Source organism: Pongo abelii, chromosome 19 (genome assembly GCF_028885655.2).
Source record: "Pongo abelii isolate AG06213 chromosome 19, NHGRI_mPonAbe1-v2.0_pri, whole genome shotgun sequence".
In the NCBI taxonomy this organism is placed as follows: domain Eukaryota; kingdom Metazoa; phylum Chordata; class Mammalia; order Primates; family Hominidae; genus Pongo; species Pongo abelii.
This window is the reverse complement of record NC_072004.2, coordinates 53,337,088-53,361,480: the sequence shown is the minus strand read 5'-3', so window position 1 is coordinate 53,361,480 and position 24,393 is coordinate 53,337,088. Positions and strand designations below refer to the sequence as shown.

At 38.8% G+C, this 24,393-nt stretch overlaps 1 protein-coding gene and 1 pseudogene across 1 annotated transcript; one reads left to right on the top strand and one right to left on the bottom strand.

Annotated features, from left to right (window-relative positions):
* The first annotated feature begins 1,012 nt into the window (after positions 1-1,012).
* Positions 1,013-22,714, top strand: LOC129051373 (T-complex protein 1 subunit zeta-2-like; annotated as a pseudogene).
* On the bottom strand, positions 5,197-9,018 carry LOC129051375 (PDZ domain-containing protein 8-like). The gene is given in 4 exon segments (XM_054536853.2): positions 5,197-5,592; positions 5,595-6,116; positions 6,119-8,452; positions 8,455-9,018. Coding segments are annotated over 4 exon segments (3,444 nt in total). The 5' UTR covers positions 8,819-9,018; the 3' UTR covers positions 5,197-5,368.
* Positions 22,715-24,393: the final 1,679 nt, after the last annotated feature.

Genomic DNA, 24,393 nt, shown 5'->3' with positions numbered 1-24,393 from the left:
TGTGGATATCCTTATTTACTATTTATAGAAGTTCTATTTGGTTCTTTCTTAAATCTGCCCTGTTACTTTTTATGGTGTTCTATTCCTTGCAAATCTTTCCAAACTTGCCCTTTTTTCTTTCTTTAAACATATAGTTCATGTTTGATAATTATAATATCTAAAGTTTTGACTTGTCCCTTTCTGGTGTTTATTGTATTTTACTCATCATGCTTTGTGTTCATATGTGCCATTCATTGTGCTTGAAAAACGTATTGGTAGAAATAATTTGAGACCTAGAATGAAGCTGCCTTTCTGCAGAGAGGATTTGCATTTGTTGCCTCCCTAGGGACTACTTTAAATTAAATTCACAGCTTGAGGTTTTTGGGAATATCCATTTGATATGAATTCCGACTGTAAGTCCATGTGAGGGCTGATTATTTCTAGCTCTTCCTTCTGGATAATCCTGAGTATGTAGCCCTTTGTGGTTCCAATTTAATGTGAAGAGGGTCTCCTGTAAACACTCCACCTTGGATGAGCTCTGGGCTTTTAATTCTGTTTTCTTCTCATTGTGAAGACATTGAAACCAAAGTTCAGATTTGCCTGGATTGTCAAATGACTTTAAGATAAAAGAACCTACTGTTCCTGCAGTTCTCTACTTACCTGTTGGAGTTTCTGTTTTATTTCAGTTTTGGCCGCGTGATTATATACTATCTTATAGCTCTTCAATGTTGCTAAGGTTTTTTTGCTTTTAAGCCATCATGTTTAGTTGTTTTTGACAGTAGGACTGATCTCAGTTAGCCTACCATTGCTGAGGATAACAAGTTCTTGATTTATACTTCAGAAGGTTATCTGTGGTTTTTGTGTGGGGAATACACACAAAACAGCTGATTGGGAGGTAAAAGAGGGCCAAGGGCAGAAACCAGAGACCAGTTAGGAAAGTTGGTATAGTACAAGTGAGAAATGAAAATGGTTTGGATTAGGGTGTACTTAGAAGGAAAGGGCAATAGGATTTGTTGAGGGTTCAACATAGGACATGACAGAAACAGAGCAGTCAGAGATTTCTCTTGGGCTTTTTCATGATCAGCAGGAAAAGTGGAGGTGCTGTTTCTTGAGATGGAGAAGACTAGGAGGAGCAGATCTGGGGAGATAAATCAAGAGTTCAGTTTGAGAATGTTATGTTTGAGATGCCTATTAGGCATCCATGTGGAGATGTTGAATAGGAATTTGGAGAGATGTGTATCAAGTTCAGAATAGAGGTCTGCACTAGAAGTATGTATTTGAGAATCATTAGTGTATAAATGACTTAAAGTCATGAGTTAATGAGACCATCTGGGAAGTGAATATAGTAAAGGAAGTTTAAAGCATGATCCCTGGGAACTTGGATGTTTAGAGTTTGAAAAGATGAGGTGGATTCAGCAAAAGGGAGTGAGAAGGGGACAGTCAAGGAGGCATTAAAGCCAAGGGAGAGTGGTGTCCCAGAAGCCAAGAGAAGAAAGTATTTCAAGGAGACAATAATCAGCTGTGCCATATGCTGCTGAAAGTTTGAGTACATTGCTGTGAACTGAGACTTGATTGTTATATTTGGAAAACATTTACTTTTTTTTTCTTTTTTTGAGACGGAGTCTCGCTCTGTCGCCCAGGCTGGAGTGCAGTGGCGCGATCTCGGTTCACTGCAAGCTCCGCCTCCCGGGTTCACGCCATTCTCCTGCCTCAGCCTCCCGAGTAGCTGGGACTACAGGCGCCTGCCACCAGGCCCGGCTAATTTTTTTGTATTTTTAGTAGAGACGGTGTTTCACCGTGTTAGCCAGGATGGTCTCGATCTCCTGACCTCGTGATCTGCCTGCCTCGGCCTCCCAAAGTGCTGGGATTACAGGCGTGAGCCACCGCGCCCGGCCGGAAGACATTTACTTTTTTAGTGGGCTTTAATGAGAGCTGATTGAATAAAGAGGTGGAAATAAAAGTCAGATTGAAGGTGGCTCAAGAGAGAATGGTAACTGAGAGAAGTGTAGTTATAAAGGAGAACAGAGAAATGGGGCAGTAGCTAGAAGGGAATATGGGAATGGGGCTGAGGGAGAAGGATTTTTTGTATTAATGATAGGAATTGTTACTGCAAGTTTGTATGCTGATAAGGATGGTTCTTTAGGCGAGAAGAATTGATATGGGGGACTAGGGGACAGTGCAAGAACAGAGAGGGAAATGGAATCCAGTACACAAGTAGAGAGGCTACCCATAGAGAGGAACATGGACAGCTCATTCATAGCAGTAGGAGCTTCGGGTTCAGGTGCAAGTGGATTGGTAGAGGTAGTCATGGGACAATGTTTCTATTTTCTCAAAGAAACAATGTCATTTGCTGACAGTAGGGAGGGAGGAAAGTGAAGGAGGCTTGAAAAGTGAGGAATGTTGAACATAGTGTTTTTGTTTCTTTCTAGATATATTTACATTCTGTTAAGAGATGGAGTAATCTAGTTGAAGTAAAATTTTGAAAACTTCTTTATAATTATGTTGAACTAAATTATTTTAAAAATATATAATAAAATTAGTTATAAAGGATTCATAAGCAGAAATTCCACCCCCTAAATGTTTTGTAAATGAATTTTATAAAGTTATAAAAATATTGACTCTTGAAAGATTATTTGGAAAACAGGAAGAAACACCTCCTTTCCAAATCATCTATATTCCTACTACCCATGCATAACCCCTACTCTTAGGTCCCTCCCATTTTTTTCTTTTTAATGCCAAGTTGTTTGTTTTTAAAAAGAACACTTACAGTCATGCTTCATATGCAATTAGTCATTCTATGCTTATCAGCTAGCCCTATAAATATTTTTCCATGTTATTGCATTCTTTCTATAACCATCAAATAGTTGGGTCATTATTTGCTGAATAATACCTTATTGTTGGACATTTCGGTTAACAATTTTTAGTTGTTCCATATAATCATTTTGAATAAATGTTCCTAAGAAACTCATTGTATACATACCTTTCATTACTTGATAAGCTGTGTCATATTTTTGAATCACATAACTTAGAAAATAATTCTGGCCTGACTTTTTATTGTGACTTCATAGTCACACTGTGTTAAAGTAGATTCTCTTTCCTAATTTTACTAATTATATGTTAGGTTTAAAGTCAATGCCGGGAGGTGGGTGAGGTGGTGCACTCCTTTAGTCCCAGCTACTTGGGAGGCTGAGGCAGGAGGATTGCTTGAGCCCAGGAGTTCGAGACCAGCCTGGACATCATAGCAAGACCCCCATCTCTGAAAACAAAACACAAAAGCACCAAAAACTGTTAAAATTGGTACGAGGAAACAATGTGTGTCCTGGAAGCATTGATATAACTTTAATAGTATAGTGATAATTTTATACCAAATTTTAGAGTATATATTCAAAGTAAGAAACATTAATATTTTTAATAGGTTGATCCAAGGATTAGTTTTGGATCATGGTGCCTGTCATCCAGATATGAAGAAGCGAGTAGAAGATGCATTTATCCTTATTTGCGAGGTTTCACTAGAGTATGAAAAAACGTATGTGTTACTTTCTCTTTATAACTTTTGAAATTTTTTTTCCTAAAGGTGTTTTAAAATCTCTCTTTCCTTCCAGATGTTTGGTGTAGACTATTTCTATCTTTTTTCCTTTTTCCTCCTGCCTTTACTAGTTGGTTTTTATTAATGTTTTAGAGAGGTGAACTCTGGTTTCTTTTATAAGACTGCAGAAGAGAAAGATAAATTGATAAAAGCTGAAACAAAATTTATTGAAAATAGAGTACAAAAAATAATAGACCTGAAGGACAAAGTCTGTGCTTAGTCCAATAAAGGATTTGTCGTCATTAATCAAAAGGTGAGAAAGAAAGTTTAGATTTTAGTTATTTGTAAATGTTCTTAAGCATGTGTTGTCTGTGGACCCCTAAGAATCCCTAAGACTTTTTCAGAGAGCCTGTGAGGTCAAAAACTATTTTCATAATAATAATTACACCTTTTACATTGTGTTCACACTTGCAATGATGCTGCAAAAGCAATCTGTAAAACTGCTGGCACCTTAGTACAAATCAAAGAGGTAGCACCAAACTATACTAGTAGTCATCGCATTCTTTATTGCTATACCACTGCACACTTGCAGTGAAAGAAAAAGGCAGTATCATTTAAGAATGTCTTGATGAAATGGTAAAACTTATTAATTTTATTAAAATTTGATTCTTAAACATGCATCCTTTTATTATCATGTGTGACAAAATATGAAGTATGCACAAAGCACTCTTTTTTTTTTCTTTTGAGACAGGGTCCTTTTCTGTCACCCAAGCTGGAGTGCAGTGGCACACTTAGAGATCACTGCATCCTTGACCTCCTGGGCTCAAGTGATCTTTCCACCTCAGCTTCCTGAGTAGCCAGGACTACAGGTGTGCATCACCATGCCTGGCTAATTTTTAAGTTTTTTCATAGAGGCTGGGTATTGCCATGTTGTGCAGGCTCGTCTCAAGTGATCCTCTTGGCTTGGCCTCCCAAAGTGTTGGGATTATGGGGCTAGGGACTTCAAAGCTCTTTTATTGCATACCAAAACATGATGGTTGTCTTGAAGGAAAGCACTTGTGTAATTGTTTGAATTGCAAGGTAAACTAACCACTTTTTCATGGAATGCCACTTTTACATGGAAGAATGACTGATAGACAAATTGTGGTTATCTAGATACAGGTATTTGGTAGATTTCTCTCAAAAATGAATGAAGAAATTCTGTGACTTAAAACAACTGATAGTATTTTTTTAATGTAAATTTTTTTTTTTTACTAAATCAGCATAACAGACTAAAGCTGCAGCATCTGCTTTCATGTTACATTTGGCAAAAACAAAACAAAAAGCACCCCCAAACCCCCAAAATAACAAAAATCTCAAGCAAGTAGAGACGACAAACTTCATAACACAAAAGAAAGATTCAAAACCTGTTCCCTCAATGATTGCTGTTGTCAATTTGGGAATGCAGCAAATTTGTTATAACCATGATGGAAATGAAAATATTTTAAGAATCTAGACAGTATTTTATTTAACACTAATTCAAAAACCAAGAGGAAGGAAAATAACACAAGGGGACATCATATATACATAAACATGAAAAGTTAGCTTACATAATTACATAATTAGAAAAGTTAGATGATTTAGTAAAAATAAATTCCCAGTATAAACCCAAAGAAGCATAGCTATAAATGTAATCCAAAACAACCAATTAGTAAGCTGGTCATGTTTTTACTGGAAAACAACCTTTTTGATTTTTGTTCTTACACAAGCAAGTAACTGGAGAAGCAGGCCAGAGTGCATAAGAGGATTTAAACACAGTTGTACCTGTGGTACTTTAGATGCAACTTTACCCTGTTCATTTGAAAGTTTAAATAGACCTGTCTGCTACACAGACTCAGATGGGCCAAATAAGTCATCTGATATGCTGCTGAATGGCTGAGAGTCTATTAGTTGGCTTATTTCATTATCAAGGTCTTCTTCTGTATCATCTGTGTACTTGCTTATATTTTTGGAGTGCTGGTCTAAAGACAGACTTTCTAAAATTTCTATATTTTCAGTGCCTGCTCTGAAGTGGATCATAAGAAGTGTTAGAGCTTGTAGGCTTTCACTGATTTAGCTAAAGCAGCAGAAAGAAGTGATTTCTTCCTTGTATCAGTTGTCTCTTTTTCTTCTCTAACAAGGGAATTATTGTGTTCCAACTCCTGATCAATTTCATTCTGTAGCTTATCCAACGTGAACTCGAGTTTCTGGATCCTTTCCTCTGTAGGCGAGCCCCTGTACATATCATGACCAATTTCTTTAACTGCAATGAAAACACTGTCATCCAGACCACCCTCTTTTCTCACTAACTTTATTCCTACGCTGTTTCCCCATTTAGAAGGACTGTTTGGACCACAGACCTCCGTATCACTGCCTTCATTGTCTGACGTGTTGGGTGTGTGTTTTGGTGAAGGTTCTATGAGATTGGTTCCTGGTTCAGAAAGGCAAGTTTTAGAGACTTGACGGAAATTTAATAAACAAGAACTAGTATTGATAATATGCTTTGTCAAACCTGTTGTTTTATTGACTGACTTGCTAGCTTCAGCATCAGCATGAGGAGGCAGGCCTAAGAGGGTTTCCTGTCCTTCCAGCTAAGATTTTTCAGGGTCCCGTCTATTCGCCTATCAGTTGCTCCACAAACAGAAGTCTCAGCTAGACACTTTTCTTGACATTTTTTATGGCAAACATAAGCACAAAACATACACTGGGAAGCTGCTTTAGTCCAAACTTTTTTCTTACAGTAGTCACACCATGTTGGGTTCTGGAACTGAGTATCCTGGAAACTGTGTTTGTTTTCTGTTAAACCCATCTGTCCAACAAATTGCTCCTCTTTAGGGAGAACAGAAACTTCTTCAACCAAATGGGGTTCTTTCTCTTTCTCTATGTTAGTAACTACATGGTGGTCTGATTCTCCTTCTTTCAAATATTTGAAGTGAATAGTAATGTCACCATAACAAAATTTGTCATTGAATCCCTTTTGCATACTCAGATTGTGTAGTGCAGTTCTAGTGACTATAGCCTTAGGTGAGGGGGCTTCCAGTCTCAATTTGGAAAGGTATTCCATGTTTGATGTAGCTAGGCATCCTAAAGCCACATCTTGAAGTTTTAAACTAACATGCCCCAAACAGATGAGACCTCCCAACTTAAAAGGATCCCTGCACCACAATGCAATGTTTAAGTACTTGTGACAGGCTTCTATGTCAAACAAACAGGATGCTCTGGTTCTTGTCCATTTTCCTAGCTTATTACGATAAAGAATTTCTGATGATTCCCATGTTTGACGGTCATCCCAACTGTCCCTAGTAGGGCACGAAGTTTCTGAAGTGACATCTTTGGCCACTTCTTGCTTTGCTAAAAACTGCTTAGACGCAGCTGCATCGTCTATGGGATCCACATTTTTTGCTTGCTTTTCAGCAGATTTATCTACAAGAGGAGGTGGCAGCACCTCTGGCTTTTCAACAAGAACATCTGGTTCTGCCTGATTTGGGGCATCAGTGGAAAGCAAAGGAACTTTCACTTGTGGTCGTGGTGGCACAGGTGGTTTGAAAGTAGATCCCTGGATGGGTTTTCACACTTGTGCCTGGTCTGTTATCTCAGAAGTTTTTAGGGGTGGAGGTTTATTTCCACCTTTGGACTGAAATTTTGGTGGTAGTGGGTGACTTCTTACAGCTAATTTATGGTTTAAAACTGGTGATACAGCTCCAAGGGGTTTAATAGAAAGTGTTGTTGGAGCACATTTGGCACTATGACTTAATGATTGTGCCTCATCTTTGAATTCGTTTTGTGCTCTGACATCACTTGCCAAGTCTTCAAATTCAGAATCCAGCTCTTTACTTTCAGTATCTACTGTCAACCCGGCAGCTTCCTCTTCATAACCTGATTGGCATGAGCTTCACAAAATGTTTTCTTCCAACTGGCCAAAGTTATCTTGCAGCACTGTACCTTGATTACTCTGGCCAACAGGCCTTTCATAGTACACCAGGACTCGGTCACCAGCCTGCTTGATAAGCTTCAACACTTGCAGTGTTGATGTGATTTTCACACCTCCAATGGCAATAAGTCGATCTCCCTGCTGAAGATCTGCAATTGCAGCAGGCGAGTTTGGAGCCACAGTTTCAATGATGACGTGTCCAGCATACCCAACAGTTGACTGGACAAAACGAAGTGTAAGTCCAACACTTTGTAAATTCTCTTTTATTAATTCAACCGTCTTAATAGAACTCCTCTGTTTTTCTTCCCAAACACTAATGCTTAATTCAAGTGTGCAATGAACATTTGCCTCTCTGTCACAGGATCCAAAAATGAGTAACCTGCTACATTCTAACAATGTAACTTTAAGACGGCCTTCAGTAAGTGCCCGTTGTTGTATATGGATATGCTCTTCACCTTCTTCAAATCCTTGCAAGGTCTGGTATGGAAAAAACGGCTTAAACCTGATCTTGTAATTCGGGAGGATGTGTTTGCGCTTGATGATCTTCTTGAGCTGGTTGACGATGATGGAGGTGAGCTGGGGCATGGGCCGCCCTTCAAACTGGGAGCGCACTTTGAAGTCCATCAGCGGGTCCTCCACGAAGGAGAAGAACCAGTGGGTGAAGGGCACGCACGTGAAGACCAAGCGCAGCCTCCCCACCACGCGGGACAGCTTGACAAACAAGTAGGCGGACTTGCCTAAGACCAGGTCCACGTGGATGGCCAGGTGGAAGCCCCCCTTGTACTCCACCTCCGCCTCGAAGGCCAGCTCCTCGGGGCAGGCGGCGGGCAGCGCCTCCCCTTCGGGGCCGTCGGGCTCCCCGGTGGCCGAGGGCACGACAGGCCGGACGAGCCGGATGGTCTCGATGAAGGGCACCGTCTCGCCCAGGAACACGTCCCGCAGGCTCAGCCCCTCCAGCAGGCGCCCGGCCGTCTTGGTCTGCAGCAGCTTTTCGAACCCTTCTTGGTGACCCAGCGGCGGGTCAGCGCGGTGTCCCGCAACTCCCGGAACAGGAATAGGATGGTGGCGTTGAGGAAGTAGCAAGTCTCCCACGTCGGCGGGGCGGGGGTCTCGGGGGCGGCGGTGGGGGTCGCGCCGCCCTCAGAGGCCGCCCCGCAGGGCTCCTCATCCCGGCCACCGCCGTAAAGGTACTCCCTTAGGAGCAGGCCCGGCACTGGCTTGATGTAGCGGAAGCCCTCGCCCAAGCGGGCGGCCTCGTCCGCCGGCGGCTCGGGCTGTCTGCGGTACAGCAGGAGGAACTGGGCGAGGAGCGTGAGGAAGGAACTCAGCACGGCCGACGCCAGGATCGTGAGCAACAGCCCCATCCCGCCACCGCCTCCGCCCGGGCCCCCACTCCGGCGCCCACAGCGCCGCTTTCTTTACGCCACCGCCCCCGCTGCCTCCATCTTGAGGACATCGGGCGGTTGGGTCGGGGCGAGCGGCTCCGTGGGCCTAGTCCAGAGGCTCGGGCCGGCGCGGTGCGGCTCCCGAGCCCGCAGCGGCCGGCGCCTCCTCAGACGCTCCCGGAGGGCCCAGTATTTGTTGTCAATAACATTTGAACTTTTAAACAAAAATTAGGATTTCAGAAAACTTGTATCTGCCATGTGAACTTGACAACTTTCCAATACTTAAAAGACTTTCCTGATAATAGTAGTGATATTAACAAATGTGAGTTTTTGTTCACTGAGATAGGCAAAGTTTCCACATGTATAACATGACACAGTTGCCACATGTATAACAACATGTTATACATGAAATGTGTCAACATGTGGAAACTTTGCCTAACTCAGTGAACTGATGCTGTCTACATGACTAAAAATGCATGATTTTTAGTCAGTGGATAAATAATCCATTCAGTGTGCAAGTTACACCAACGTGTTTTAATGTGAGATAGTATGAAAAGTTCATTGCTATGGTTCCATAGTGAAACTAACCTTTGAGAAACTATTACTTGTTGAGTTTTGGTATAGTATCAAAGAAGAATTTCCATAGTTATCTGAGAATGCTATTAAAGTGTTACTCCCTTTACAACATTTATCTGTGTGGGGCCAGATTTTCTTCATAAACTTGAACGAAAATAACATATCATTCCAAATTGAATACTGAATCAGATATGAGAATCCACTTGTTTTCTATGAAGATAAACATTGAAGAGATGAGCAAAAATGTGAAGTAATGCCACTGCTAGCTCACTATATATAATTTTGTTTTCAAAAGTATAGTAAAGTTTCATTTAAAATGTATATTAACATAAAATGGCCTTATTATTTAAATGAATTAACAGTTTAAAAATTTCTCAGTTTTTATAATATAAATATTATAGATAGAGCTTACATAAACAAAAGCTCTTTGGGTACTTAATAATTTTTAAGAGAGTAAAGTGGTGCTGAGACCAAAAGGTTTGAGAAATACTGGTTTAAAACATGTTTATAATTTTTATGTTAATTTGATTATAGGGAATTGATCCATTTTCCTTAAATACTCTTGCAAAACATGGAATAGTAGCTCTTCGCAGAGCAAAAAGAAGAAATATGGAAAGGTAAGCTTGCAGATAATTATATATCCTAAGTTTTTAACAGAGTAAATGGAAACTATTCCATGTGTTTTCCTTTTGGCTTATGTGTAAATGCTGTTGAACAAAACAGTGGCATAAAAAAATCCAAATTTTGTTTTTAGTTTCAGTAAATAATTGAACTGTCAAAAAGCAAGGTTGTTAACCTACTGCAGAACTTTGCTGAAGTATAAGAAAAGTTTTTATCTTTTTAAAACAGATCTTAAAAACAAAACAATACAACATAATACAGCATGATCTCACTTTTATATATGGAATCTAAAAAAGTTGAACTCATAGAAGTAGATAGTAAAATGGTGGTTACCAGGGGCTGAGGCAGTGGGAGGGAAGGAGCACTGGGGATATGTGGGTCAAAGGATACAAAATTTCAGTTAGGAGGAATAAATTCAAGAGATCTATTGTTCAACATGGCAACTATAGTTAATAACAATATATTGTTCTTTTAAAAAATCTTTTGCAAACCCACCCAAGAATACACAATGTGTTGGATTCTTGAAAAATGCTGAGAGTAGATTTTAAGTGTTCTTATCACAAAAATGGCTAAATCAAGCCTCACATAGGCAATGTGTATGTTAATTTGCTTGATTTAGCCATTCCACAGTGTATACATATTTAAAAACGTCATCATGTTGTACTCGATAAATATAGACAATTTTATTAGTCAATTAAAAACCCAAAACAATACAATACAATAACAATACAGTCTTCTGCATTAGAGATCTTTTCTAAGAAGTTAGTATTTATGTTTTCCATAATCAAGCTATGGTGACATATATGTAATTTCAGACTCTCTCTTGCTTGTGGTGGAATGGCTGTGAATTCTTTTGAAGATCTCACTGTAGATTGCTTGGGACATGCTGGTCTTGTGTATGAGTATACATTAGTGAGTATTTCTGTGAATAGTGGTTATAAAGTGAATACTAAGCTCCTTTTTTTAAAGAAAAATACTACTTGATCTTCTATTTCATGTTTTGTGTTTTGAGATCTAATTCATGGAACAGATTTTACAGTTTATTTACCTAAATGTTTGTTAAGAGTTCAGATATAACTTAACTCCTTTTAAACATATCTTTAGTTATGCTTGATAAGAAAAATTCAAATGAAGATTGCATTCTAGTATAAATTGTTGATTTTATAATGACATTAAATATTACAATTATATATTTTTGTGCCACCCTTTAGGGTGAAGAAAAGTTCACTTTTATTATCGAGGAGTGTGTTAACCCTCGCTCTGTTACCTTGTTGGTTAAAGGACCAAATAAGCATACTCTCACACAAGTCAAGGACGCCATGAGAGATGGACTTCGTGCTATCAAAAATGCCGTTGAAGATGGTAAGCTCTTGTGATTGGTATGAACCTCACATATATGTGTGTATATATGTATATATACACATACACAAACACCTATGTATGTGTATATATATATATATATTTTTAGACAGAGTCTCCCTCTGTTGCCCAGGCTTTAGTGCAGTAGTGCGATCTCAGCCCACTGCAACCTCCGCCTCCCAGGTTCAAGCGATTCTTCTGCCTCAGCCTCCCAAGTAGCTGGGATTACAGGCGTGCACCACCACACCTGGCTAATTTTTTGTATTTTTAGTAGAGATGGGGTTTCACCATGTTGGCCAGGCTGGTCTCGAACTCCTGGGCTCAAGCGATCTGCCCTCCTTGGCCTCCCAAAGTGCTGAAATTACTGGTGTGAGCCACCATGCCTGGCCTTTAAATTTTTTTTAATTTTATTTTTAAATTTTAATCTGTTTAATCTATCTATTTATTTTGAGACCAGGTTTTGAAACTGGCTAATTTTTGTATTTTTGGTAGAGATGAGGTTTCACTGTGTTGCCAAGGTTGGTCCTGAACTCCTGGGCTCAAGGGATCCACTTGCCTTGGCCTCCCAAAGTGCTGGGATTACTGGCATGAGCCACTGCACCTGGCTGCAAACCTCACAAACCTCACATATATATATTTTTCTCAAGACAGGGTCTTGCTCTGTCACCCAGGCTAGAGTGCAGTGGTGCAGTCATGGCTCACTGCAGCCTCAAACTCCTGTGCTGAAGTGATCCTCCCACCTCAGCTGGACAATAGGTGCATGCCACCACATCTGGCTAATTTTTAAATTTTTTTTTTTTTTGTAGAGATGAGGTCTCTCTGTGTTGCCCAGGCTGGTCTTGAACTCCTGGCCTCAAGCAGTTTTCTCCCCTCAGCCTCCCAGAGTGCTGGGATTTGTAGGCATGAGCCACCATATTCAGCCCATGTTGAGCATCTTTTAATGTGCTTATTTGCCCTCCATGTATCTTTGGTGAATTTTCTGTTTAAATCTTTTGCCCTTTTAAAAAATTGGATTGTTGGCCATGCACAGTGGCTCTCACCTGTAATTCCAGCTCTTTGGGAGGCCAAGGTGGGAGGATTGCTTGAGCCCAGGAGTTGGAAACCAGCCTGGGCAACATAGCAAGACCATGACTCTATACACACACACAAATAGCCGGGCGTGGTGGCCTGTACCTGTAGTTCCAGCTACTTAGGAGGCTGAGGCAGGAATATCACTTGAGCCCCAAGAGTTTGAGGTTACAGTGAGCTATGATCACACCACTGCACTCCAGCCTGGGCAACAGAGAGAGACCCTGTTTCCAGAAAGAAAAAAAGAAAAGAAAAGAAAAGAAAAAAATTGTGTTAGTTTTCTATTGTTGAGTTTGAGAGTTCTTTGTATATATGTTGGGTACAAGTGCTTTTTCAGATAATGATTGGCAAATTTTTCTCCTCAATGGCTTATTTTATTATTAACAGTGCCTTTCAAAGAGAAGTTCTTAATTTTGATGAAGTCTAATTTATTATTTTTATTCTCTCATGGATTATGCTTTTGGTGTGGTATCTAAAAAATCTTTACCTAACCTAGGGTCACAAAGATTTTCCTCTAAAAGTGTTATAGTCTTATATTTTACATTTGGGTCTGTGATTCATTTTAAGTTAATTTTTGTATATGGTGCAAGTATGGATATAAGTTCATTTTTTTCATATAAAGCTGTCAGATTGTTTTAGTCTTACTTGCTGAAAAGACTTTACTTTCACCACCGAATTGCCTTTTCTAATGTATAAAAAATCAGTTTTTCATATTTGTGTGGTTCTATTTCTGTGCTCTTTTTTCTGTTCTACTGATGCATTTGTCTATTTTAATGTTAATATCATATGGTCCTGACGACTGTAGCTTTATGATAAATCTTGAAATCAGTATTGTTAACTCTCATTTTTTTTTAAGTTATTTTGGTCATTCTAAGTCTTTGGCATTTCCTTATGACTTCCATATGAATTTTAGAATCAGCTTGTCAATTTCTACCAAAAAGACTGCTGCTGGGATTTTGATCAGAACTTTTTTTTTAGAAAGGATCTTACTCTGTCACTCAGGCTGGAGTGCAGTGGCGTGATCATGGCTCACTGCAGACTCGACCTGCTGAGCTCAAATGGCTCTCCCACCTTAGCTTCCCAAATAGCTGGAACCACAAGCATCCACTACCATGCCTGGTTAACTTTCTTTTATCTTCTATAGAGACAATGTCTCATTATGTTGTTACCCAGGCTGGTCTCAAACTCCTGGGCTCAAGCGATCCTCCCACCTTGGCCTCCCAAAGTGCTTGGATTACAGGTGTGAGCCACTGCACCCCGTTTGATTGGAATTTTATTAAATCTGTAGATCAATTTGGAGATAGTTGATATTTTAATAATGAGCCTTCTAACTCATGAATATCATCTTATCTACTTGAGTCTTCTTGAATTTATCTCAGCAATATTTCATAGTTCTTAGTATATGAGCCTCACACACTTTTTTCCATGTTTATCTCTACATATTTCATTTATTTTGTTGCTATTGTATATGTTATTTTTAAAATTTCCATTTCTGATTGTTAGTTGCTAATATATAGAAATGTATTTTATTTTTGTACATTGATCTTGAATTCTGCAACCTCGCTAAATCACAATTAGCTTTCTTATAGGCTTCATTGAATTGTCTGTATAAGTGATTACATTGTCTGCTAATACAGTTATACTTTTTTCTTTCCAATATGGATATTTTAAAATTTTCTCCCTTATTTCATGGGCCAGAACCTCCAGTATAATGTTGACTAGAAATAATGAGAATGGACATCCTTTCCTCATCGCTGACCTTAGGGGGAAAGCATTCAATCTTTCCCCATTACGTATGATGTTAGCTATAGGTTTTTATCAGCTTGAGGAAGTTTTTCCTTCTGCGCCTAGTTTGCTGACAGTTTTTAATCAAGAATAAATGCCAGGCTGGTCGCAGTGGCTTACACCTGTAATTCTAGCATTTTGGGAGGCTGACGCAGGTGGATCACCTGAGGTCAGGAATTCGAGACCAGCTTGGCCAACATGGTGAAATTCTGTCTCTACTAAAAATACAAAAATTAGCTAGGCATGGTGGCAGGCACCTGCAATCTCAGCTTCTCATGAGGCTGAGGCAGGAGAATTGCTTGAACCTGGGAGGCGGAGGTTGTAGTGAGCCGAGATTGTGCCACTGGACTTCAGCCTGGGAGACAAGAGTGAAACTTGTTGTTGTTGTTGTCAAAACACACACACACACACACACACACACGAGAATAAATGCCAAATGCTTTTTGTGCATCTATTGAGGTGATCATATTATTTTTCTCAGTTTTGTTTTTTTTTTTTGAGATGGAGTCTCGCTTTGTTGCCCAGGCTGGAGTGCCATGGCACAATCCTGGCTCACTGCAACCTCTGCTTCCCAGGTTCAAGCGATTCTCCTGCATCAGCCTCCTGAGTAGGTGGGATTACAGGCATGCACCACCATGCCAGGGTAATTTTTGTATGTTTTAGTAGAGATGGAGTTTCACCATGTTGGCCTGGCTGGTCTCAAACTCCTGACCTCAGGTGATCTGCTTGCCTTGGCCTCCCAAAGTTCTGGGATTACAAGCGTGAGCCACTGCACCCAGGCCTCATTTAGTTTTTTGTACAGTAAATTACATTGATTGATTCAAATGTCAAACCTTACATTCTTGGGATAAACTATACTTAGTTATAATGCGTTTTACTTTTTAAAAAATTAATGGATTACATTTTTAAAAAATTATATTTTAAATTGTGATAAATATACATAACATAAAATTTACAGTTTAACAATTTTTAAGTGTACAGTTCAGTGCTAGTAAGTGCATTCACATTGTTGTGTAACTATTATCACCACCCATCTCCAGAACTTTCTTTCCTTGCAAAACTGAAACTCCGAACCCATTAAACAATAACTCTCCATTCTCTACCCACCTCCCCAGCCCTGGGTAACCACCATTCTACTTTCTGTCTCTATGAGTTTACTCTATGTACCTCATATCATTGGAATCATACAGTTTTTGTCCTTTGTTTGGCTTATTTCACTTTACATAGTGTCATCAAGGTTCATTCATGTTGTAGCATGTGCCAGAATTTCCTTCCTTTTTACCATTTATAATATATATAATTATATATATAATAATTATATATATTATTCTATATAATAGAATAATATTCTATTGTATGTATATGCCACATTTAATTTGTCTATTATTGGAAACGTGTTGCATTTACCTTTTGGCGATTGTGAATAATGCTACTATGTGTATTCTCCTTTTTGTGTATTATTTGATTTAATTGGCTAAAATTTTGTTAAGAATTTTTACATCTGTATTCATAAGGGGTATTGGTCTGTGTATATTTTTTCTTGTAATGCTTTTATCTTTTTTGGTGTTAGAACAATGCTGTACTCAGGGTGAATTGGAAAGTTTTTCTTCTTGTTCAAATTTCTGAAAGTGTTAAGTTGTTGTGGAGAATTGGTATTATTGTATTATTTCTTTCTTAAGTGTTTGGTAGACTGTCAATAAAGCCATCTGAGCCTGGAGTTTTCTTTGTGGGAAAGCTTTTAATGACACATTCAATTTTTTTAATAGACATAGGGCTATAAATGTTTTGTTTTTTTTGAGTGAGCTTTAGTGATTTGTCGTCTTTCAAGAATTTGTCCACTTCATCTAAGTTAGGATCATCAACTACTATCTATGAGCTAAATCTGGTTTGCTGTCTGTTTTGGTAAATAAAGTTTTGTTGGAATGTGGCCATACTCATTTGTCTATATATTGTCTATGGCTATTTTTGTGTTACAGTGGCAGAGTTGAATAGTTGCAAAAGAAATGGTATGGCCTGAAAAATATTAACTGGCCTTTTGCAGAAAGTGTACTAACTTCTGATCTACAGTTTCAACTTTATTGTCATGAAGTCAATCATAATATTCATTTGTTATTCTTTTTAATATCTGTAGAATCTGTAGTGATATAAATTTTCTCATTTCTGACATTTGTCATTTGATTAATTTCCACTTTCATCCTAATTATTTCCTTTCTTTTGCTTATATTAGGTTTCATTTGTGCTTCCTTTTCTAGTTTTTTGTTTGTTTGTTTCTTTTTGAAACAGAGTCTTGATCTGTCGCCTAGGCTGGAGTGCAGTGGCATGGTCACGGCTCACTGCAGCCTTGACTTCCCAGGCTCAGGCAGTCCTCCCACCTTAGCCTCCTAAGTAGCTGGGATTACAGGTGTGTGCCACCACACCTGGCTAATTGTTGTGTTTTTTGTAGAGATGGGGTCTCACTGTGTTGCCCAGGCTGGTCTTGAATTTCTGGGCTCAAGTGATCTACCTGCCTTGGCCTCCCAAAATGCTGGGATTATAGGAATGAGCCACCAGACCCTGCCCTTTTCTAGTTTCTTAAGGTGGAAGCTGGGGTCATTAGTTTGAGAACTTTCTTCATTCCTTATATAGGTGTTTCATGATACAAATTTCTCTTAAATACTGCTGTAGGGATGCTAAAATTTTGATACGTTGTGTTTTCATAGGGAATGGGATCAGGGAAGTTTTCAAAGGTTCTAGTAATCTCTTTCATAAGCTGGGTGGTAGGTACATGGATACATTTGTTTATTTGTACATTTATTCTTTGTATCTTACACATATAAATATTCTTTTGAGTATAGTCTGTATTTAACGAGGTACTTTTAAAAAATGTGAATGGGAGGTAATGATATAATCATCTGGTGGGTAAACAACTCTTTGAGCAGTTATGTTGTGAAGTGAAGCAGAGAAAGTGGGTAGTAATTTTAAAATGATGTGAGATAAAAGGGGAGATTGTTTTCGTATTGTTTTGTTTTAAAGCAAGTTTGCTGATTTAAATAAGAGTCATAAACTTTATGAAACCATACAAGTAGCAGATATAAAAGTCATATCCTGATGTGAAATTTGATGTGTTTAACCAAAACTCTTGCTTTGGAATAATAATACCACTTAATTTTTTTCTTAGATAGCAGTTTGAGTTCTGCTCCAGTACAAAAAACAAATACTTCATTGAGTTCCAAGAATTCCCTATCAAAAACTAGGGACAAATTATCTTGGTTTAAAAAATTTTCATGTTAGATATTGTAATCAGTTACCTGTCAATATAAATTATAAATACCTCTTAAAAGTAGTCATAAGGCCGGGTGTAGTGGCTCACACCTGTAATCCCAGCATTTTGGGAGACGGAGGTGGGTGGATCACTTGAAGTCAGGAGTTCAAGACCTGCCTGGCCAACATGGTGAAACCCTGTCTCTATTAAAAATACAAAAAATAGGTGGGTGTGGTGGCGCATGCCTGTAATTCCAGCTACTTAGAAGGCTGAAGTAGGAGGATCCCTTGAACCTGGGAGACAGAGGTTGGAGTGAGCCGAGATCATGCCACTACACTCCAGCCTGGGTGATGGAGTAAAACTCCATCTCAGAAAAAAAAAAAAAAAAGTAGTTATAGAAGAGTAAGATGAAGGTAAAAATAAATTAATCTTGTTTACCAGAGGATAAGCAGAAAAATAAGCTGTTTGCAGCCAGTTATCTGTACTATGCCTATTTATTTAATGACATATAACTTCAGGATGTTTCATAAGACAACTGAGTAATTACTAAGCTGTGCAATTTATTTGGCTTCTGTAGATAATAGAACATACTTAAATAGTGAATTGCTTTTCTCTCTCTCTCTCTGTCTCTCTTTTGGTCTTTATGGCATGTCTTGCCAATCATATTTTTTCTCTCCAGTAGGTTGTATGGTTCCTGGAGCTGGTGCAATTGAAGTGGCAATGGCTGAAGCTCTTGTTACATATAAGAACGGTATAAAAGGAAGAGCTCATCTTGGAGTCCAAGCTTTTGCTGATGCCTTACTCATTACTCCCAAGGTACAACTACCCTTTCAGCCAAATAACAACTGGTTAGACATAAAGGTGTTTAATTACAAATTGCCCCTATTATCTGATAGTTAATGGAGTAGACAGGTGTTTATATGCATTTCCTTACACAATTTTATCTTAGATATTTTACAACTAAAGCAGGGAAGCTTTTGGGATAACAGCCCAGAATCCTTGCACGATCTCATGAAATAGCCACCTTACCCCCTTGCTTCTTTCTCTGAGTTCCAAAAATTAAAGCAGCTCCAAAAATTTCCTTCAGAAATGACTCATGATTAACTAATCATAATGAAAAAGTTTAGAATTTAAAATTTGGTTAGATTTTATGGTACATCTTTGTTTTGTTAGTGGTATCCAAATGTAATCAATTTAAATTGTGGAGAGGGAGGACTTGAGGCTCTTTAGCATTCCTAGATACAACCTTACATTTGTCATCATCATTATAATTCCTAGAAAAAGAGAAAACAGAATTTTTCCATGTGGCAACCTAAGGACAGAAAGCGACCATTCCTTTCTCTTTGCCTTAATTGGTTTCAAACCACCTTAGAAATATAGTAAAACTACTTCAAAGATGCTATTACCATGAATTAAAACATTATTAACAATGTTAGCAAAATCTCTTTACTAATTTTTATTAAAATTTTTCATACTTTGTGAAATCTTTGCGAATTAGATTTCCTATTTTTTCTTTCCCCAGAGCAGCAAAGTCAGTATGGTCCTGTTGTTGACAGAAATTGGTAACCCCAGTACGCATTGGTGGTACCTTTTTCCTCATCAGCTGGTGATTTGGGGCCACTTGGAAATGAGCCTGGTTTGGAGTGCGGGTATCTCCAGCTCTGTTACCACAGGTCATGACTCTCCTCACGAAGATGAGGGGCACAAAGGTGCTGCAAATATTCTGGTTTCCTTAGCAAGTGCCTATGAAGAACTGGAGGGCATGTGGCTAGCGGCACTAGAGGAAACAAGAATATCATTCTACTTCCTTCCATACTAAAAAAAAAAAAAAAAAAAAACCTTTTGCAAGGAGGGAAATTAATGTAGTAGGGTAGAAATGGGGGAACTCTGATGTCCTCAGAATTTAGTGTGATGTGCATAGGGGAAATGTTTAAGTAAATATAAAAACTACTAGATAGATGAAATAATAATTTGATTTAGATTAAAAGTGGAATTCTTCAAAAGGAGATGATTGCCATGTTATGGATGTGTTTTTACAAGAGTAAAGAGTATTTTTATATTTGATATATGTGAAGGTATTATGCATATATATTTATTATTATTTTTATTCCTAAAGGTTCTTGCTCAGAATGCTGGTTATGACCCACAGGAAACACTAGTAAAAGTTCAGGCTGAGCATGTCGAGTCAAAACAACTTGTGGGCATAGATTTGAATACAGGTAAGAAACGGAAGGAAAATTATCTGCTTAATAAAGAAAGAGGTTATTCTTTAGTTACCCAGATCTTATGGTAAAGGAGTAGAGGTTTGGGTAACTTTAATATTTAAATTTTGGATGCCTTTAGTTTATTTTTGAGCTTCTTAAAAAATGTTCATTCATTTAAGAAATAGTTATTGAGTGCTTGTTTTCCTCTTGGGCTTCACACAGAACAAAACAGACAAAAATATCTGCCCCTGGGAGCTTATGTTGTAGTGGGAGAAGGTAGGCAGTAAATAATAACTTTAATAAATAAACTCCTTCAGCATTTTAGAAAAAGTAATGAATTATATGAAAAAAAAGAGTGGTATAATAATGATCATGAACGCTAGTACAGGAGGGTGGAGAGAGAATGACAGCTTAAAGGGTTGGTCAGGGTAGGCATCATCAAGATGTCTGTTGAAAAAAAGTGGAAGGAAGTGAGGAAATTAGCCATGTAGGCAACTGGGGTTAAGTGTTCTAGGGAAAGAGAACAGCCAGTGGAAAAGTCAGTGTCTGATGTTTTTGAGGAAGGAGGTGAGAGACGTGACAGAAGGTCAGATCATGCAGGGGCATTTGGACCAGTCTCAGGACTTTGGCTTTTACTTTAGAGGGGCAGGGAGCAATTTTGAGCAGAGGTGTGACATGGCCTAATTAATTAATTTATGAGACAGTCTCGTTCTGTCACCCATGCTGTGGAGTGCAGTGGCACGATCTCGGCTCACTGCAACCTCTGCCTCCCAGGTTCAAGCAATTCTCCTGCCTCAGCCTCCCGAGTAGCTGGGAATATAGGTGTCTGCTGCCACACCCAGCTAATTTTTGTATTTTTAGTAGAGACAGGGTTTCACCATGTTGGCCAGGCATGTGGCCTAATTATGTTTAAGAGAATCACTCTCACCACTCTGCACTCTGTAGAGAAGTCAACTGAACAAGTAGAAGGTTGGAGTTGCAATCAACTGTGGTGGAGAAGACTAGCTGGAGCAGGCTGTGGGTGAGAGGACATCAGCATTCAGTTTTGGCAGAGTCAGGGTTGAAGCATCTGTAATCTTTTAATTAAAAAAGTTGGATATATGGGTCTGGAGTTCAAGGAAGAGATCTGGGTTGGAAATTAAAACCTGAGAGTCAGGCCAGGTGCAGTGGCTCATGCCTGTAATCCCAGCACTCTGGGAGGCCAAGGTGGGTGAATCACTTAAGGTCAGGAGTTCAAGACCACCCTGGCCAACATGGTGAAACTCCATCTCTACTAAAAATGCAAAAATTAGCCGGGGATTGTGACAGGCACCTATAATCCCAGCTACTTGGGAGAATTGCTTGAACCCAGGAGGTGGAGGTTGCAGGGAGCCGATATTGTGCCACTGCACTCCAGCCTGAATGATAGAGCAAGATCTCTGTCTCAAAAACAAAAACACCCCCCAAAAAAAGAAAGAAAACAAAAAACAAAAAAATAAAAACACCCAAAAAACCTTGAGAGTCATCAGATATGTATGGTTTAAATCTAAAAGTCTGGATGAGATCACCTAGGGATTAAGGGTAGAGAGAAAAGAGGCTAGGACTGAACTTTTGGGTACTCCAACGTTAAGAGGTCAGGGAGGAAGAGGAAGAAGCAGCAAAGTAATCAGAAAAGGAGCCCCTAGTGCAAAAGAAAGAAAACCGGAGGAGTGTGGTATCCTGGAAGATAACACAGAGTAGGCGGGGAGAATGTGATCAACTGTGTTAAATACTGGTAGATGAGGCCTGAGAATCAACCATTGGATTTAACAATATGGAGGTCATTGATGACCTTGACAAAAGTAGTTTTGGTAGTGTATTAAATATTTTTAGAGGATATCAATTAATATTAATAGCAAATACTAAGATTTTGGTATGAAAATTGTTTTTACTTTTCAGGTGAGCCAATGGTAGCAGCAGATGCAGGAGTTTGGGATAATTATTGTGTAAAAAAACAACTTCTTCACTCTTGGTAAGTTCGTATGAACATAAAGTGAAAGACCTGTAGAGTTATAATTGATAATATTAAGATGAAATTTTTTCTATTATTTTTGTCCCTGTACAGTGGAAAAATTGTCAAGTGTATAAAAGGTGTGGCATTCAGTTATTAGAACTAGCTTCTGTCATTTTATAGTCCATAGTCCCTTTTATATTTTAGGCCTAGCAGTGTTAAGTTATAAGAAAAATTAATCTTACTATTTGAGGGGGAAAGAAAAGGGGAAATTTACTGAAATAGTAGCACATGCATGATGGAGAAAATCAAATGATATTGTAAAAATAAGCTCAATTTTGCTGGAATATAAATCACGAATGCCCCTTATCAGCAAAGGAGTTTCAATTATAATACAAAGGGTGATATTTGGGCTGGTGCAGTGGCTCATGCCTGTAATCCCAGCACTTTGGGAGGCCGAGGCGGGTGAATCACCTGAGGTCAGGAGTTTGAGACCAGCCTGGCAAACACGGTGAAACCCTGTCTCTACTAAAAATACAAAAATTACCCAGGCATGGTGGTGGATGCCTGTTATCCCAGCTACTCGGGAGGCTGAGGCGGGAGAATTGCTTGAACCTGGGAGGCAGAAGTTGCAGTGAGCTGAGGTCTTGCCATTGCACTCCAGCCTGGGCAACAAGAGTGAAACTCCATCTTGGGAAAAAAAAAAAGGATGACATTTGTATTTGTATTTATAATGGCCTTGTCTCATAAAATATCATACCAACATCATTAAAGAACAAAGTACCCTACACAGGTAAAGATTGCTGGGGAAAAAAGCTAAGAGTGGGTTAGTAGGCTTTACTCACCCTCTCATCTTTTTCCTTAGCACAGTGATTGCCACCAACATTCTCCTGGTTGATGAAATTATGCGAGCTGGGATGTCTTCTCTCAAGGGATGATTGAATTCAAAATCAACCCTTCTAGAAGATGAAATTTAGTACACTTTACATCTGACTACTGTTGTGTAGCCTGAGCCATTCTGAATTTCTACACAATAAATGCAGTTTATGTCTTTTGGGTCTTAATAGTCTCAAAAATATTTCATCAAGGTATAAAGAACACAAAAATACTTTTACAGTAAAGGAATAATAATTGAAATATTTCCCCAAGAGTCCTAACTCCCCACCCTTTGTTATATGCTATTGCAGTTTTTATAGCATAGGATCTTTATGATTCTTAGACCTTTGGCAAGTTTTAATTAACAAAATAGAGGTTTTAGTGCACCCAAGTAAATTTCTAATTTATCAGAGGTATAAATGTAGTAGGACAAAATGTTTCATTTTCTCTCAAAATTCTTTCAGTGACTTCTTGCTGCCACTCTTTCCTCTTATAAATATGGCATGTAGCTTTGGGTTGCATTGTTTATAGTATCTGACTCAATTTATTTTGTATATCATTTATTATATTTTACCTGGCTTTTTTTTTGTATATGTGATCAACAATTTATGCTACTGTGCTAGCTCTGGTAGCTGTCTGACTAGATGGTGAGATAGAACAGGTCTCATCCGGAAAGATGAGAATTGTTGACACCAACGGTGGGAAATAATTGTTTTTGGCTTATAATACAACTGTTCGGTATGGATATTATAGCAATATCTTTCTTGTTTGAAACTAGAATTAATCTATTATGCTTTTTATTGTTATTAGAGTTCTTGTGGTTAACTTCTTTCCATGGATGGTGGTTGAAAAGGGACTAAAATATGGCAAGTGCATTAATGGAACTTTGGCCTGTTGGTGCATATAGAAGGTTCCTTTAACCATTTAATGCCTTAGTTGAGAACCTATGATTTTATAGCTTGTTTTTTCCACTTAATATGCTGTCAGCATCTTTCTAAGGCAGTATTCAGACTTATTCTTCTTCTTTTTTTTTTTTTTTTGAGATGGAGTCTCACTCTGTCACCCAGGCTGGAGTGCAGTGCCATGATCTCGGCTCATTGCCACCTTTGCCTCCCAGGCTCAAGTGACTCTCCTGCCTTAGCCTCTTTAGTAGCTGAGATTACAGGTGCACACCACCACGCCTGACTAATTTTTGTATTTTTAGTAGACAAGGGGTTTCACCATGTTTACTAGGCAGGTCTCGAACTCCTGACCTTCGGTGATCTGCCTGCCTTGGCCTCCCAAAGTACTCGGATTACAGGCATGAGCCAGCACACCTGGCCCAGTATTCAGACTTCTGAACCATCACTTATTTATGGTTACTTGGCATTGCATTGTATGATTATACCACAATTTATTTTACTAATTCTGTTTTCAATTGTTTTCTGCTGTTATAAAGAAAGATCTCCTTAAACTTGTCTTTATTCTATAGGATAGGCCTTTTAAAATGGGCATACCACGCATATGGCCAGATCTTTTCTGTGTAACATTGTTTAAATTTTGAGATATTTAAAATATACCAAAAAGACAGAAAGTAATATAATAAACACATTTGTACCCTCCACCTAGTTTTAACAAATAGTAACATTTTGCCATAGTTGTTTCAGATTTTCTTTTCTTTTCTTTTCTTTTTTTTTTTTTTTTTAAGGCAGAGTCTCCCTCCTGTCACCCAGTCTGGAGTGCAGTGGCACCATCTCGGCTCACTGCAACCTCCACCTTCTGGATTCAAGTGATTCTCCTACCTCAGCTTCCCGAGTAGCTGGGATTACAGGAGCCTGCCACCACGCCTGGCTAATTTTGTATTTTTGGCAGAGAT